This window comes from Lepidothrix coronata, unplaced genomic scaffold, assembly GCF_001604755.1.
Source record: "Lepidothrix coronata isolate B3197 unplaced genomic scaffold, Lepidothrix_coronata-1.0 Scaffold43, whole genome shotgun sequence".
Taxonomy (NCBI): Eukaryota; Metazoa; Chordata; class Aves; order Passeriformes; family Pipridae; genus Lepidothrix; species Lepidothrix coronata.
In genome coordinates this window covers 1,865,521-1,881,453 of record NW_016690223.1, presented here as the reverse complement: position 1 = coordinate 1,881,453, position 15,933 = coordinate 1,865,521, and the positions used below count along the sequence as shown (strand labels likewise).

The 15,933-nt window shown below is 37.3% G+C and overlaps 1 protein-coding gene across 2 annotated transcripts in view; it reads left to right on the top strand.

Annotated features, from left to right (window-relative positions):
* The window catches only part of TDP1 (tyrosyl-DNA phosphodiesterase 1), a 42,467-nt gene extending 26,850 nt beyond the window's left edge, over nucleotides 1–15,617 (top strand). For both annotated transcript variants that reach the window (XM_017813914.1, XM_017813913.1), the window contains 2 exons: nucleotides 3,745–3,859; nucleotides 15,136–15,617. In XM_017813914.1, coding sequence (XP_017669403.1) covers nucleotides 3,745–3,859; nucleotides 15,136–15,209 — 189 coding nt within the window. In that variant the 3' untranslated portion in view covers nucleotides 15,210–15,617. The remainder of the gene's footprint in view (nucleotides 1–3,744; nucleotides 3,860–15,135) is intronic.
* Nucleotides 15,618–15,933: the final 316 nt, after the last annotated feature.

Below are 15,933 nucleotides of genomic sequence, written 5' to 3'. Positions count from 1 at the left end.
GAGTTCACATAACTGAACCAGGCACCTTCCATCACAGCTCAACCAAAATTAAGTAGGTTAAGCTCTTTGACTGTAACATTAGCTTCCAAGGTAATGTAGTACCCCTTTCTTGGATTTCTCTAGTTTCCCAACCAGGAAATGTTGGGAAATATTAACGTTTCAAAGTATATTCTTTGAGCAGCAGTTGCAAAGCAAAATAAAGCTGTGGAGGGAAAAATTCTGAAAGAATAGAATATGGCTGAGGACAACTTACAAGGCAGGCAGAATTATTTTAGGCAAGATCCTGCTGCTTGTTTTTTGGAAACAGCAGTGAGAGCTGTCAACATTCAGGAAATGCTCAAAACAGACAAAGTGTGTGAATTAGTTCAATTTCTGTGTGAAGATAGACACATGAGTTATTTTTAAAAGCATGTGAATCTCCTCAGAGAGCCTTGGTAAAGAATGTATTCCATAAACTAGACTCTTACTCCGGGGTGTTTTGAGGAAGACTAAATATCTTTTCTTAGATTAGTATTTCCTTAATGGAAGGTCTCTATAGGTTAAATTCTGACATGAATAAAACAATTTAGAGATAAACTGATGAAGTCAAGCAGCATTGGAGGATAGCATCAGAGAAGAAATAAGGCTTTCAGAGGAGAGGAAAATATAACTGCTGACTACTGGGGAAGAACAGGCAGAGGAAAGCAAAGTGTGGAACAAGAGAAGGAAACAAAATGCTTGAAAAGAAAGATGCTGAAGTAATAACAAGGCATGGAGTGCAGAAGAAACTAAGCAGAAACAAAAATTATTACTAGATTGAAAAAAAAGGATGTATAACAGGGGTAAAAAAATGAAAAATGTCCTACAATTAGTGCTTTTTTTTATCTTTCATGTTGAGCGAAAGCACTTCTATGAACTTTAGAGTGAATACATGCAACATAGTTTGTGATACTTGAATTAAACTGCCATTACTTTGTATGCAGAGGCTGAAATAGGTGTTGTCCTGCACTCTGTGCTTTGATCGCAAGGGTTACGCAAGTTTCAAACTCGGATGGTGCCAGGCAGCAGCTTTGTAATTTTGGTGCTCTTGATCAGGCAGGAGTATGAAGTTCATTGTAGAATAAGAACCATCTCACAATATAGCAGAGAAACCTTCTCTGCCATTCCACACTTATCCCATAGCTGCATGCAGAAGACAGAGAGAAGCTCACAGGCTCTTGGGGCAATCAAACCTCGTACATGCCATTTTAGCTGACGATTTCAATGTCATCTTGTGGGGGGTATCTAGGACTGCACACTACCCAGACCCTCCACCAACTGAAACCTGACTACTGTGAGTTCTGAAAAAAAGCTCTTGGCACCACCACCACTTACACAGTTCCTGTAGTTTGTGAGCTATAGAATCGCTGCCGTATTTCATGTTCTTTCCACTACAGACAGAAGTATGGTTATTTGCATTTTACATGGAATTTCTGCCAACCTCTGAACGATTCCAGTTGATTGGAAGTAAAGCTATACAACTTGATTGTTGTATTTTTTATAAATAATTATGATTTTTCGCAGTCAATTTTAAACCCTTAGATGTTTGTGAGCTTTTAAAAGTAATCTTATGTTTACATTGGTTTGTTTTGAACCTATTGCTTGTTACTTATAGATTAAGATCCACAAAATGTTGTGTCCTGGTTTTAATGAAGTTTTATGAAAATTCACCTGACTCTAATGGTAAAAGAAGGGGAAGTTCAAAATGGATTTTCATTCGCGCAGTCCTTTAGCATGGATCGTGTGTGTTTGTTTCTTTTGCTTAAAAGTCAGTGGCTTTTGCCTAGTCCTTGAAATAATACGTAATGTTTCTTACGTAATAACTGGTGGTTTGCTCTTACTTTGTGTCATGAGACAAAAGAAACATCTGTATTCTAAAGCAGATTCTTGAACTGACTTGCTAGAACTACTGTAATACAGCTTGACATTGGCAGCTCTCCTTTTTCTCTGTTACTATGCTTCTTGAAAATTAAAGAAAAAAGTATAAAGCTGCATTGATTCCCATGCTTTTTGTCGTCTTGTAAATGTTGGTTTCTCCAACTTAAAATGATAACATTTGATGATGTAATACTTCAGTGAAGAAAAACTTGCGGTATTGTATATAGACAGGAATCTCAATTCAGCCAGCATGTATGTTTGAATACAATGGGATTTTTTAGTGGTAATTAAGATGCTTCCTTGTGCTATCACAAAACAGTAATGCAGTAAAACTCAGACTGATGGACCATGGAGCTTGGGTAAAGTGTAAGTTCATATTTGGACATGACCTGGCAAGGTATACTCACAGCCCAGAGAGCCAGCTCTATCCTGGGCTGTATCAAAAGCAGTGTGGGCAGCAGGTCAAGGGAGAGGATTCTGCCGCTCTACTCTGCTCTTGAGGATCCCACCTGAAGTACTGCAACCAGATCTGAGACCCTCAGCACAGGAAAGACCTGTTGAAGCAGATCCAGAGGAGGGCCACAGAAGTGGTCAGAGCACCTCTCCTATGAGAAAAGGCTGAGAGAGCTGGGATTGTTCAACCTGGAGAAGAGAAGGCTCCAAGGAAATCTTACTGCAGCCTTTAGTAGCTGAAGAGGGCTTGTAGGAAAGGTGGGGACAGACTTTTAATAGGACCTGTAAGGACAGGACAAGGGGTAATGGTTTTAAACTAAAAGAGGGTAGATTTAGACAAGATACAAAGAAGAAGTTCTTTACTGTGAGCATGGTAAAACACTGGCATAGGTTTCCCTGAGAGGTGGTAGATGCCCCATCCTAGGGAATGTTCAAGGTCAGGTTGGATGGCTCTCTGAGCAAGCTGATCTAGTGAAAGATGCCTTGCTCAGTGCAGAGGGATGGACTCAGATAACCTTTTTGAAGGTCCCTTCCAACCCAAACTATTCTATGATTTTAGACAGAAAAATAAAGCTGTTAGTTATATCTTAAAAATAAATAATAAAAACTTGATAGCCTTTAAACTTCTGTTCTAATCAATTTGTACTTGATTAACAATAGGCTATTTGAAATTTCAGACTTGCATTTGTATAACTCACTACAGTTGATGAATGGGATCCAACTTTTCTGCAAAAGTGGCTAAGCAATAATGTCTGCCCAAGTTATTTGAATCACTTTAAATCTCTCTTCCCTTGTATTGCATTATAGCTTTTTTTTCTTTTTGTAGTCCTTAAACTTGTTTGACAGTAATGCTGTCATTCTGAGTGTATTCTTTGGAGCTTTTATGCAAGCAGTTTCAAATCTTCATTAAATTTTTTAAGGTCTAGGGATGATGTTACCCAAGATATCTGAAAAGCACATATTTGAAGACTTGTTTCTATAAGAGGGTGAATTCTAGTGCAGTTCATGAAACACTGATTAACTAACTGATGTGATCAGGGTGAAACTAAGCAGCAAAGAGAATTTTTAAAGCTTTTTGCTTTAATTAAGTATTAAACACCAAAGGTGCTCACCTAGTGAATTTGGAAATCGATATATGTGTAATGGTCTGAGAAGACAGAGTATATCTATGTGTGAGGCCAAGCCAATGAATGTACTAGAGAAGAGCCTGAAATAGTAGAAGTAAGGGAAGCTGAAGACAGGAAGGTGCTTCAGGAATTATCTGATCTCAGTAATAGAGGCAAAACATTTTGTTTATTAAAATAATTTATTGAGAAAGCATCTATTCTCGATTAGGTTTGTCTTTTCCTCATAAACTAATAAGTCTTTCTTCTGTATGTTTCTCTACCTTCACAGGGACTGGACAAAGGTTACTTTCATGTAGGAGGAAGAAAGCTTCCAGAAAGGAAAGATTCAGCAACATATTTTCCTGTACCTTATGACCTGCCACCAGAACAGTATGGAAGCAAAGGTAAGGTGTGTCTTCAGAAGAAAAGTGGGTGTATTATACATGAAGCAAACTAATTTGAGTAATTCTGAGTCAGTTAATACTGCTGTGTTCTAAAGCTTTATTTTAACATTTTTGTGGCATGACTGTATTTGATATGGTATCAGTCCATGTTCTGCTAGTGACTTCAAAGAAAGCAACTATAGAGTTCTTTAGTTTTAATTTTTTTCTTTATTGTTGTTTAAGTTTTGGATTAACAACTTCAACCCTATTTTTTATTCCTCCTCTAGGGTTCTTATGTGCATTAGGAAAGTAGATACTCTTTGTGTAATCAAAATGTTTTTCTGCAGAAATAATGGAGGAAGGAGTGTTGAAAGGGGAATCTTTGGAAGAGAGCAGGCATGAGTTAAAAACAATCCTCTGGAAGTGGAGTACTAAGAAAATACTATAGAGCAAATGTGAAAGAATTGCTGCAAATTAGAAGAGTTGCTTTTGATCCATTCTATACTTCATAGGCTATATTTCATAACACTTCAAGAGGTTTACAAAATCTCAACTTTCTCAGTTTCCGAGACTATCTCTAGAATATACAAATCAGGAAAGTGATAAGGAAGTGCAGCCATGTGATGATGATGGCTCAAAAATCTAAAAATATATTGAGGATAATAGTGTTGATGCACAACCTGAAATACTTGGTAAGAGTCAATTTCTGTATTTTTGTTCTTAAAGATAATGTCAAAAGATTGTAACTTTTTTTTTGAGAAACCTTAATCTAAAAAAGACATCCTCTATAGCAGAGCTTGAAATAACAGTAACAGTGTTTATAGAAACTCACATCTGTCTGTACATTTTTGAACTAACAAATGATGTGGGGAGAAACAATGTTTAAAAGCTAAGAAGTCAGTAGACTTCAATGGAGTCTTATATAGTAAATAAAAGTGAAGACACATTGTTTCAAGGTGATGGGAGTCCTGCAGCAGGATCAGAGCCTTTGAGCATGATGCTTCTTGCTGTGGTTGAAGTAAGAAGGTTTCACCAGCATACTCTTCATCAGGTGACCTGTAGTAAACACCAATCATGAGATTTCCTTTGTTGGCTTGACCTCCAATTTTTTGACCCACAAGCTCTCACTCACGCTGCAGCTTTTCAAGCACAGCTCTGTGCAGTCAATCCACTTCTTTATATATAGAGGAAATCCCTGTCTCTCTTCCTTGCCTGTCCCTCCTGAACAGCTGATAGCCATTGATTGCAGTGCTCCAGGTATGTGATTTATGCCCCCAAGTTTCAGTGATATCAATTAGATCATAGCTTTCTAGCTGCACAGTGGCTTACAACTCCTGTGTGTCATCCATGCTGTGTGTTGGTGTACAGGCACTTCAGCTGGGCTGCTGATCGTGTCACCTTTTTAGAGGAACAAGCCCTAATTCCTTTGCAACATTTCACAGGTGTTTCCCTGTTGGTTCCTAATGCAGCAGCAGCCTCTGGCTCTTCTGTGTTGTTCAAATCTCCATCCTCTTTTACCACTGAGTCTAGAATAAGGCCCTGCTTACATTTCTGGCCAGCTTGTTGACAAAGAGGCTCTTGCCCCACTTGGTCAGGTGAATCCCTTCAGCTTCCAGCAAACCTGATTTCTCATCAGTAGGTCCATGATCATAGAAGTCAAAACCTTAAGTATGGCAGCAGCTACACAGCCTGGCATTCACCTCTTCAATATGATGTATGTTCTGTAGCCCGGAAAAATGATTGTTCTGCTCTAAAGAGCTCACTACTTACCTAGAAGAAGTCCTAAGTGGTATTTCAGTTTTCCCAGAGAAAAAATACTGGCTCAATGTAGAAATGATAATAAAAGCTTTTTATGCTGTTTTGTTTAGTATAAAACAACTCTGTCCATTTTAGTACTGTTAATGTTGTGTTGGGAAGCAGTGGCAGGGGTTGTGCCTGGGTTACAAGCCAACTACAGGGCAAGAACATACTACAACTAGCAGTTGTGCTCTAGGATATGTATGCACTGTCTGCTTGTTAACTGATGCTCTAACACATGGTTTTGGAAGGTTTTTCTAAAAGGTCATACTTAGGTTTTTTTAAATTTTAAAACAAAGATTAACAATTAGAATTTGTGTGTATTCTTAAATGTGTTTCATGTACTGTCTTCCTTGTGCAAAAACGTACTTGTATAGTTAATATTATTCTTGGTTTAGTTCTAGCATTTAACCTACTGTGTCAGTGAGCTTTATGCATATTTCAACTTAATGTGAAATTTTTTTTTCCAATGAACTTTTTTCACATTCTGCATGGAAAACTTACTTCTGTAGAGGACTCATTTGACTAGTTCAGGTTTTGTGTTCCAGCTTTCTCCGGTGATATGAACAGATGTCAGAATTCAGGTTGTCTAGGCTTTGGCAGGGGAAGTAAAGTCAGCTGCCTGTGCCCTTTCACATTTCTTTCCTGAATATTCTATTTCAGTTCCTTGGCCTCATTATGGAAAAGATGTTTAAAGAATTCCCATGTTGTGGGATGGACTCATAAAATAATCTGCCCTTAACAATACAGTTGTCAACTCTCAAACTCTCTGGAGAGTGATATAAATAGATTTATTTTAATAAAGTCTTGAGAAGCAGAAATGCGAGTAATTATCCTTTCCCTAAAGAAACCATATTGACTGATCCCTGTAATTGAAGGAGAAAAGGCTCTGGGGGATTTTCCGTTAACTCAGATTCTCTAACCATGGGAAAACAAAGTACACATCACTTTCATATAATCAGAAAATTCCTATTAGGAGCAGGAGGGAGGAGAAGTGGGTGAAATAATGAAGAGATGGTCGGGAAGAAGGCTGTGTATTTGCTATGTAAAGTTCTAAGTAGAATATAGGTATTCCAAAGTACATTGTTTTTTCCTGTACAAATTCTAGTCATGGATCAAATGTACTTGGAGAATTCTATTATATAATGTAACAAAGGGAAAGAAAAGCAGTTTCATATTTTGTGGAACTAATTTAATTGCAGAGATTTTGTCATTCTGTCACAAAGGCTTTCTGTCATACTAATTGGTGTTTATCATATTGGGCAGGACTTGAGCATGAAAACTGTTACAGTGAAGTTAATGCATCTTGAGAAGCAATAAAATAGATCTCAGTACATACACTAATAAACTTATCAGTAAATTATGTAAATAATCTGCCTAAATTCAGCCATAATAATTCATGAGGTTGATCTATGGCCTTTTAACGTCCATTAAGTTCAATAATAATGAAATAATTTGGTCCTTGTCCTACTTTTCTCTCACCCATATAATAGGAGGAAAAAGATACAGAAGTCTTGCCCACCTTTGCCTGGTTTACCTCATTAGTCAGTAGGTTTCATTCTAAAAATCAATTATAGGCAAAACAGGAAAATAGGATCTCTCGGAGAAACAATCATGAAGATTTTCTTCCTCTGCTTCTCCCAAAGATTTTTAGAATATAAATTGAGATCATTGTGAGACAGATAATTTCTTGGTTTTGCCTGTTTTTCTCTCCCAGAGAGATGGATTATCCATCACTGAAATGTAATCATAGGCTAAGCTGTAACCACGGAAGGATGTATTGATGTGCTTTAAGATGTCACCGGTAGAGAAATTATGATATATTATCTCTGTGACACATAACATAGTTAAAATATTCTCATTTCTTTCATTAAAGTTTTCAGCTGTATTTCAGACTTGCACAGAGACATGTTGGACAATATGTGGACAGGTAAACTCTACCTGCTACTACCAACCCGAGTCATTTGACCTTCCTGAAGGGAACAAAGAATAGAATTTAACTGAGTGTCAAACCATAGCTGGTAGCAGCATTGTCACTTCAAGTTGAGATGAGGAGTTGGTAACATTTTTTCTGTGAGAGGAATCATACCAGAAATATTTTCATGTCAGGTAGCTCATTGTAACTATATATGATGATTAAATAAAACCCAAAAAATCAAATAAACTGACCCATCAAAGCTACTAGCAAACACTAAAGTGCTTTGAAAAAAATATTTGTAAATCAAAAAATTGTCAGAAAATAATGATTATGTGATTAATTAGCTCAATGAGTCACTGAACATATTGTTGTTTTATTAACCTTCAGTATTTTGGGCTACTTCATCTGGGCTTTTTTCCTATTAAGTTGCATTTAGCTTTCTAGTTACCTTTAAGTATGATTAGATTTCTGCTTAATTGGCTGTTTTCTGCTCTTTTAGGGAAACCTCAGCAGGTGATACATTTCTGAAACATTTCTCTGTGATGTCATTCTGCCAGATTTTAGGTTTATTTATCTCATGTACTTGTTGCAGAACTCTCTTTACACCACTGCTGAAAAGGGGATGAACTAAAAATAGATCTATCAGCAAAAACTATTGAGTTGACTGGGTTACAAGGTAGGAATTTATATAAGCTTTTTCTGAGCTCTTAGTGCAGAATGCTCTGGAACTTATTAAACCCTCTGGAGGAGAATCCTATAAAAGAGGGGGGTAAGTGCGTTCTGATAAGTTATTTCTCATTTAATTTTCTCTTAAGTGTATATATTTAAATCAAGGGAAGAAACAGATTGTTTAGTTGATTAATAGTATAGAGAAAACATATGTGTATACAATAAAATAAGACAGGTTCCAACTCAGTCAAGATTAATCTGAAGTTAGAGTGAAGCTACATATTAGTCTCTCTACGTGCCAATTATATGAATTCCATTAGCCTTTGGTTATTTTGCTCTGTGGGGCCCCCTGGTTGTCTAGTGGTGAGGATGCAGCGCTTTCACCGCCGCGGCCCGGGTTCAATTCCCGGTCACCCGGGCAGATGGAGCTCGTCAGCCCTGTAAGGCAATCCATCTAAGAGAAGGTCACTCTAAACAAACCTACGTCCTGAGGACCTCGCTGCCACCGTCCGAGCTCGCTCAGCCCCAGCAGATGAACCTCAGGATTAAAGGGTGGGCTCAGTTCAGTGCACACTGTGTCTCACCTAAAAAATTCACTGCACAGGCTGGAAGGGTAAAGACCTTTCCCAAATCTTCGTTCGCGAAGACTGGCCATGATGATGATTTTGCTCTGTGGTGAGGATTTTTCCTGAATGATTCTAACAACTTGCAAAAATGTACTAAAATGTATTTCATTATTTTCCAGTGGAAAATCTCTTTTACCCTTGGTAATTAGGGACTAAAACGTGAGTCAAATCTCATGCTATGAGAGGCTGGAAGAATGGGGGGGAAATGAGATGGAAATTAGCTTTAATGCAAGGTGAAGCGTTGAGGAGAAATTAACAGCCCACCTAACAATTAATTAGTTCTCTAGCTGAAGTTTTCAACCTCTGACAGCCATGATTTCATGTTCTTAAGGATGCACAAAAGGATGTGTAACATGTCGCACAGGAACAGCTCTCTCCCTTATGAAGGGCCCTGCTCACTGTTCGATGTTCCATAGCCACGCATGGAAGAGCAAATTGACCTTTTCCTTGTAACTTCAGATATTCAGTGTTTGAAATTTTGTCTAGTTTTCAATGAGTAGGAACTGGGATTATGGCAAATTATATTTGGTAAATATTTGTAGTGATTTCAGTGAACTAGTAACACTGCATCTCATTTGTCACATAGAAACTGTTGTGTTGGGTAAAAAGAAAAGAAATTAGTGGCATATTTGCCTCCAGCTCTGGTAGGTTTAGGTATTTATGTTTATGCTGTTATTTAAGAGTTGGTAAAATTTTAATTTATCCTACCTTGCCCTAGTAACACAGTGCTTAAAAGAAAAGATGGGTGTTTTGTCCAGCTAAGTTAGAGGAATTCTTCATTACTCTGAGCTCCCTCACAAGGACCTGGTGTATCCTCAGGAGGTCAAATAAGTTCTGGGAAAATGGCACTGTATGTGGTCTCTACCTTTTTCCCACCTTTTGTTTCTTGTCCAAAGTTCTAGAATTCTTCATTTTCTCTGTTTAGTAATTCAAATATTTTTTTAAGACATTAAGAAAGAAGACTTCATATTTTTCAATAACCTCTTTTTTCTAATTAATATTGCATAGCTACATGAAACCTGTGTACTTCCTGGAGTTTGAAAGAACTAGACTAGTGGCATCCTGTATGCTTAATACGGTACAAAGTCTAAGAGAATACCCTTTGTTCTGAGAAGATGACAACTAGGAGCTAGTCCTGTTTCTAGTGATAGTAATACATTGAATAGAAAATATTTCACTTCTTTAACACTCAGAGCAATGGTGAACATAAATCTGAGTATGTTTACAAGTTTAATTTCCAATTTTTCAAGCAACAAGTATATTTTGTTATTGTAATTCATTGCAAGGGGCAGGGAGTTGGGTTTGGAACCAGTCTCGTCTGTGTTGGCATCAATTTCCTTCCTCAGCAGAACCAAAAGCATTATTATTGACTGGTAAATCTGCAGTTTGAGACTGAAGCTCTCTTAAGGCAGCTTGACGTCAGATAATTCCTCAGATAGCCTCCCAGAGTCCAAGTATAACATTTGGGTAGATGGGAAAACCTGTTTGCCTGGAAGCTTTTTATAACGATTGTGAAGAAATTAACACTTTGCATGAGACGAAACCTGAGTTACAGGGTCACCATTTAGTTTGACCACTTCTATATAATGTTTTGATAGGGTTGCAGACTTGAAGACCAGAAGGAGCCACTAGATCGTCTGATCTGTTTTGCATATGTTACTAGCCAATTTCTTTGAGCTCAAAGCTTGGGTTTGACTAATGGAGATGTTCCAAAATGTTCTTCAGAGCACCGTCACAAGATGGCAGATTCACCAGGTGGTTGATATTTTGCTTCAATAGTTGGCCAATTCAAGAATTTTAAAAAGCAGCGTAGTTTGGTTATTCTTTGTCAGGATAGATGTATGATGCCCAGTCTAGTTATAGAACTTAAATGTGATTTGAGCTGTCTTGTGTAGAGTGCAAAATTTGTAGGTGAAGTCTGAGGAGATGTAAGAGTATGACATCCTGACAAGTCAGAGTCAAGGTTGCTCAGAGGACTTGGGCATTTTTCCTTCAGAGTATTTCTTCCCAGCTGCTTTAAATTACCAACACAAAACAATTATATTATGCATGATATGCATAGTTTGCATCTTTCGTTGTTGCAGAGAATAACATGGGTATTTTACATCTGGCAGTTTTAAAATAAAGATTAAAATCATTCTTACTCTGACATGACAAAGGACTCATTAATTTTTAGCAGATAACATTTGTTGTGTGTAACATGTATGTTATTAACTCTTTGCACATTGCTGTTTTGAGTAATCCCAATTGATCACCTCCAAAAGTCGGCTGAACAGCAGAAGGTCATTTGTGGGCAGCAGATGCATCTTTAGGGCAAAACATTTAAAGAATTTTTTAAAATTAACAATATCTGGTAGCCGACAGTACTAAATTTTATCTCGACAGATAAACTGTATAGATACAACAGTCTCTTCAATGCCTCTGTTGTTAACCAACAGATTCAGGCAGCATCAATGATACTAACATAAATGAAACCTGTAGACTAGCAGTATAATTGTAGAGTGCCTTGGAAGGAAAGCTGAAAATTATCCAGTCTGGTATTTTGGAAACACAACAACCTATCTTACTTGGCAGGATATCTTTATAAGTAAAATTTCTTTGTGTCTTTTGATAGTACTCAGATCTTTATTTCCCTGTAGAATCTTTCAGATGAGTACTGCAATTTTGTTGTATAACATTATCTTCTCATTGAGCTCCAGCATCATACCTCAGTTGTAATATTGCTGTTCTTTCTTACCAATACAAGTTGACCTGTTCCTCTCATGAAAGCACAGCATTTCATTTAGAGTGCTTGGGGGCTGATTCCCCTCTTACTTTTGTTTCATCCTGTTGAGAAGTTTCTTACAGCAGATTACATTACACAAAGGAATACAGCCCCAGGGTTTCTTTGTAACTTTGCATGGAAAAAGGTACAAACTGCTTGGTGTAGTCAAGGAATATCACTTAATTTGTGATTTAGATATTATACAGTTTACTGACTGAGGAAATCATCTGTGGTATGGGGGCAACTTGAAACTTTAACACATATCAAGGTGTTTTTATAACAACTTGGGAGAGGCCTCAGAAAAGTGCAAAGAACTTTTTTTCTCATCATATCAACACTCTGAGATACAAAACAAATCATGTGTTTAAACTTCAGTACTGGGTTGTGCTTTATACTCCCCCCACAAGTGGTCATTGTCCTGGCCCTCAGGAATCATTGCCTTGTTTGTGAATATCATTATAGATTCCACATCAATTCCCCATCTGCCTTTCCTTCTTCATAAGATCTTACAGGTATGATTTTTGCGTTGAGAGGAACAAGATTAGCTCCATTTTAAATGTCATATTGGCCAAAGGGAGGGGAGAAGAGAGACTGAAGTGTAGTGTGTACCTTCTGCAAATTCTAAAGGGGGAACTTTCCATCTTCGTGCAGGAGGGAGTGAGTTTGCCGTGTTAGAATGTGTATGCAGAATGACTTGAAGAACTGTTTTTTTGTGAGTAACCTTTCTATATATGTGAATACTTACTACTTTGAAGCTACATTTTTCAATTAAGTTGATATAAGAATCCATTCTCTGGGTTTAGAAATCAACCAAGAATTCTCTCACTCAGGTCTCCACTCACAGTGCAAAAGACACCTGTATTTTACACTGTAGGAAGAGAGTCACGAAGGTGCTTTAGCTGTGTTCTGTACTTTACTATGCAGCTGCGTGTTCCTGGTTTTGACTGTACTGCCATCTGTCACATTTATGAGAATATGTAGTTTTGAGATGGCCTGCCAGCATGGATTCTTTGAGTGATTAATCAGGTGTTGCTCAAAAAAAAACAACTTGCCTTGTACTCCAGGGCCTCTCTATCTTTAAATAAAATATGATAGTCTATTCAGTTGTGAGAGGATGTTCAAAAGTATGCCTGAGTACAACTGAAATAGTACTTTGCCTGAGCTTTCAGATAACCTGAAAGTAGCAGTGGGGTTGGAATGGCCTGGTTCATTTTACTGGATGCTAACTTTAGAGCTGGAGTTCTGCTGTCTATACCTGAGGCCAGAGGGAAGAAGTGGTACCGGCCCACTGCTGTGAGGTGTGGGTGAGACAAAAAAAACACTGAAATGTGTGGAAGACAGATATGTTGAAGACAGTTAAAAAATTTATTTAATGGAGCTTTTTCTTTTTTTGCCCCCAGAAGATCAAAGGAATTAACTTTAAGAAGTTTGGCAATCATTTTAGTGTGCAACAGTAAGCAGCTAGAGTCATACAGTATTTTTACACAATCATTGTCTCTTTCTCCTGCTGATATAGTTCCTATTAAAAATGATAAATAATTTTAAATTTGACTTGATATTTTAAAAATAACTGAATTATAATTTATTTGAGCAATAGTTCTACACATGACTTATTAAAATATTATCGGGTGGCTTATAAAAGCAACATTACACTAATGGAACAAAGTTCCAAGTACATTAATAGCTACCTTGAGAAAACTTTTAGATAGCCACAATTAGAAAGAACTAAATTAGGTACTGAGGCCTCTCAGAGTGCTTTAAGGGGATGACTGAAGTTATTTCTGTGCATCTGAGCCTTCCTTTACCTGCATGTTTTGCTGAATTAACAGAGTAACTGCAGATGGTAGTGAAAACCGATAGTTCCAAGTTACATAATATTCTCTGAGTGATAAATTCCAGTGCTTGAGTGGGACTGGATTTATTCTGATGTCATAGCCAGATGTCAGTGTTCAAATCTGAATGTACATTTGAAATGCTCAGTGCTTTTCCCAACATTTGCATACCTGTTTTTATAACTGTTAATGTTTACTATGTGGCAGGGTATTCACCTGAAATACAGAAGGTACACGTGGCTCTCCAGCAGGAGACTGATAAAAGAAGCTTAGGGAAATAGTGGTGCTACTTTTTTTTAATCTTTTTAAGAGATCACTTGAAGTCTAGATATCCTGTAGTTGAACCAGAATCCTAGGGAGCTCTTTTGGCCATGCACTGTGAATTAAGTGCTATTGTTTCTTCCAGTTTCTCACACCTTTTTTTTTTTTTTTAATCACCTGTCCACTGTAACCAAAAGGAAACAATTACCCTATCACCCTCTTCCTGCTGTAAACAGACACTTTGGTAAACCATTTGCATTGCTTGGATATGTTTTGCTGCAACATACAGAACTACAGTACTAGAATTAAGGACACTGTAGTAGCAAATAATAATGAGTACTTAGTAGCAATGCTCCCCCTGCCCCATGTTTAATTGGTGTGATATTTGTCACAATGTGCTGTTGTGTAATTTATACAGCCCTTCATTACTGTTTCTGTCATTTCTTACTCTCCATTCCTTGCGACAGTAATTCTCAGTTCTGGTGTTCTGAGAGCTGGCATTGGATCCTGTAAACTTAAAACTGGACAACAATAATCCTAATCAGTAGCTACTGCCATCATCTTTGGTACAATTCGGTTTAATTTATGCATTGTACAGATTAATATCACTGTCTTCCTTCAGGGCTCATTTTGTAGATGGAGAAAATAAGCAGGCTAGATTTAAAATTTCTTAATTGAGAAAACCCACTGAAAGGGTTGAAGGATTTTTTCTCTGTATTTCAGTAGGAGTAGCCTGAGAGAAATAGAATAATAACTTGGCTTTGTAGAGCAGCTGCATTTCTGCAACATGTAGGAAGAAGAGCCTAGAGCAGGTTGCAGAGCTAGCAGTTGGCTCCTGCTGTGTTGCCTTTTCTCCTTCCAAGAGTGGGAATAGCTTCAGTATTCTGAGAAGAGGGAGGGAGGGAACTGTATGTTGAGAACTGTTGCTCATCTAAAGATGCAACATTTGAAGAAGTGAGGGGTGAACATGAACTTTTCAAAGGTCAGACACTGTCATTCTTTAGGTACTGAATTCTTACTGTCCATGTGAAAAATATTAATATATTACAGCAGTTACTTATAATCCCATGGGTTAAGAGATATGCAGTACAACAGTTGCTGCCACTGGGCCAAACCAAGTTTATTGTATAAATTGTATATTGTCTGAAATAAAATTCTTATACAGCTGGTAAAGAGCATTTTGAGTTATGGTAACTATACTTAAAAATTATATTTCGGGAGAAAAGCAAAGCCTTTTGAAAACTTTAAATCTTACCGTTTTAAAAAATAGCTGAACAAAAATTTCCAGTGAACTGAAATTGCACATGAAGTTATCTGAAAATCAGTGGGAATTTTGACCTTCCTCTTCCTCCAGAGGGAAGGAACAAAGATGAAAATTTTGCACTTAATAAATGAATTTGTCTTAAGTATATTTTTGTTTTGGTTTACAGATCAACCCTGGATTTGGAATATTCCTTACACTGATGCCCCTGATACACATGGAAATATGTGGGTTCCATCATGAATGTTTCTAGTACTTCGTGATGTTTCACTTGCTGACACTGAGCCCGCCATGCTACTTGCAAGATTGTTTATTTCTGTTCTGTAAGCTATAACGTTTGTCATAATGGCTGATTTGTAGTTGAAATAAAAATTAAAATGTTGATAATGGAGAGATTCTTGGAGGATCTGTAACCATATTATTGTAAAGGGACCTGCATTTTTTAATACCTTTTTATATGTTTTTTCCTTACTGTGGTTCCTAATATGCTTTTCAAGATTAGAACTGTTCTCAGAGATTCCCTCTGCATTTTTAGCTGTAAGGAATTTAAAAATTACTGTTCTGTGAGACTGTTCAGTTGACCCCACTACCTGGAATAAATGTTATTGTATGTAAGATTTAAATAAAAATAAAGTCAATCTTGTTTACATATCCTTGTTCCATCTTCTAAGTGTATGCATTTTAGATTGGATTGGAATTTTGCTTTGCAGTGATCACTTGTAATGCAAGCACTAATATTCACTGGTTTGGTTTCTTGCATTATTTGGTGGCTTCTCAGTTATTTCCTAATCTTTTTTCCCCCTTGCAGTCACTCAGACACTGTCCAAACACTAAATTACACTGGATGGGCTTGAGAGCTGCAGAGCAGTCTTAAACAGTGTTGTGGGATGTATGAACAACTGATCCTGCAGCCTGGCAATCCTGTAGTATAGTGTGGTACTTAATTCAGAGTGTTTTACTCTGGATC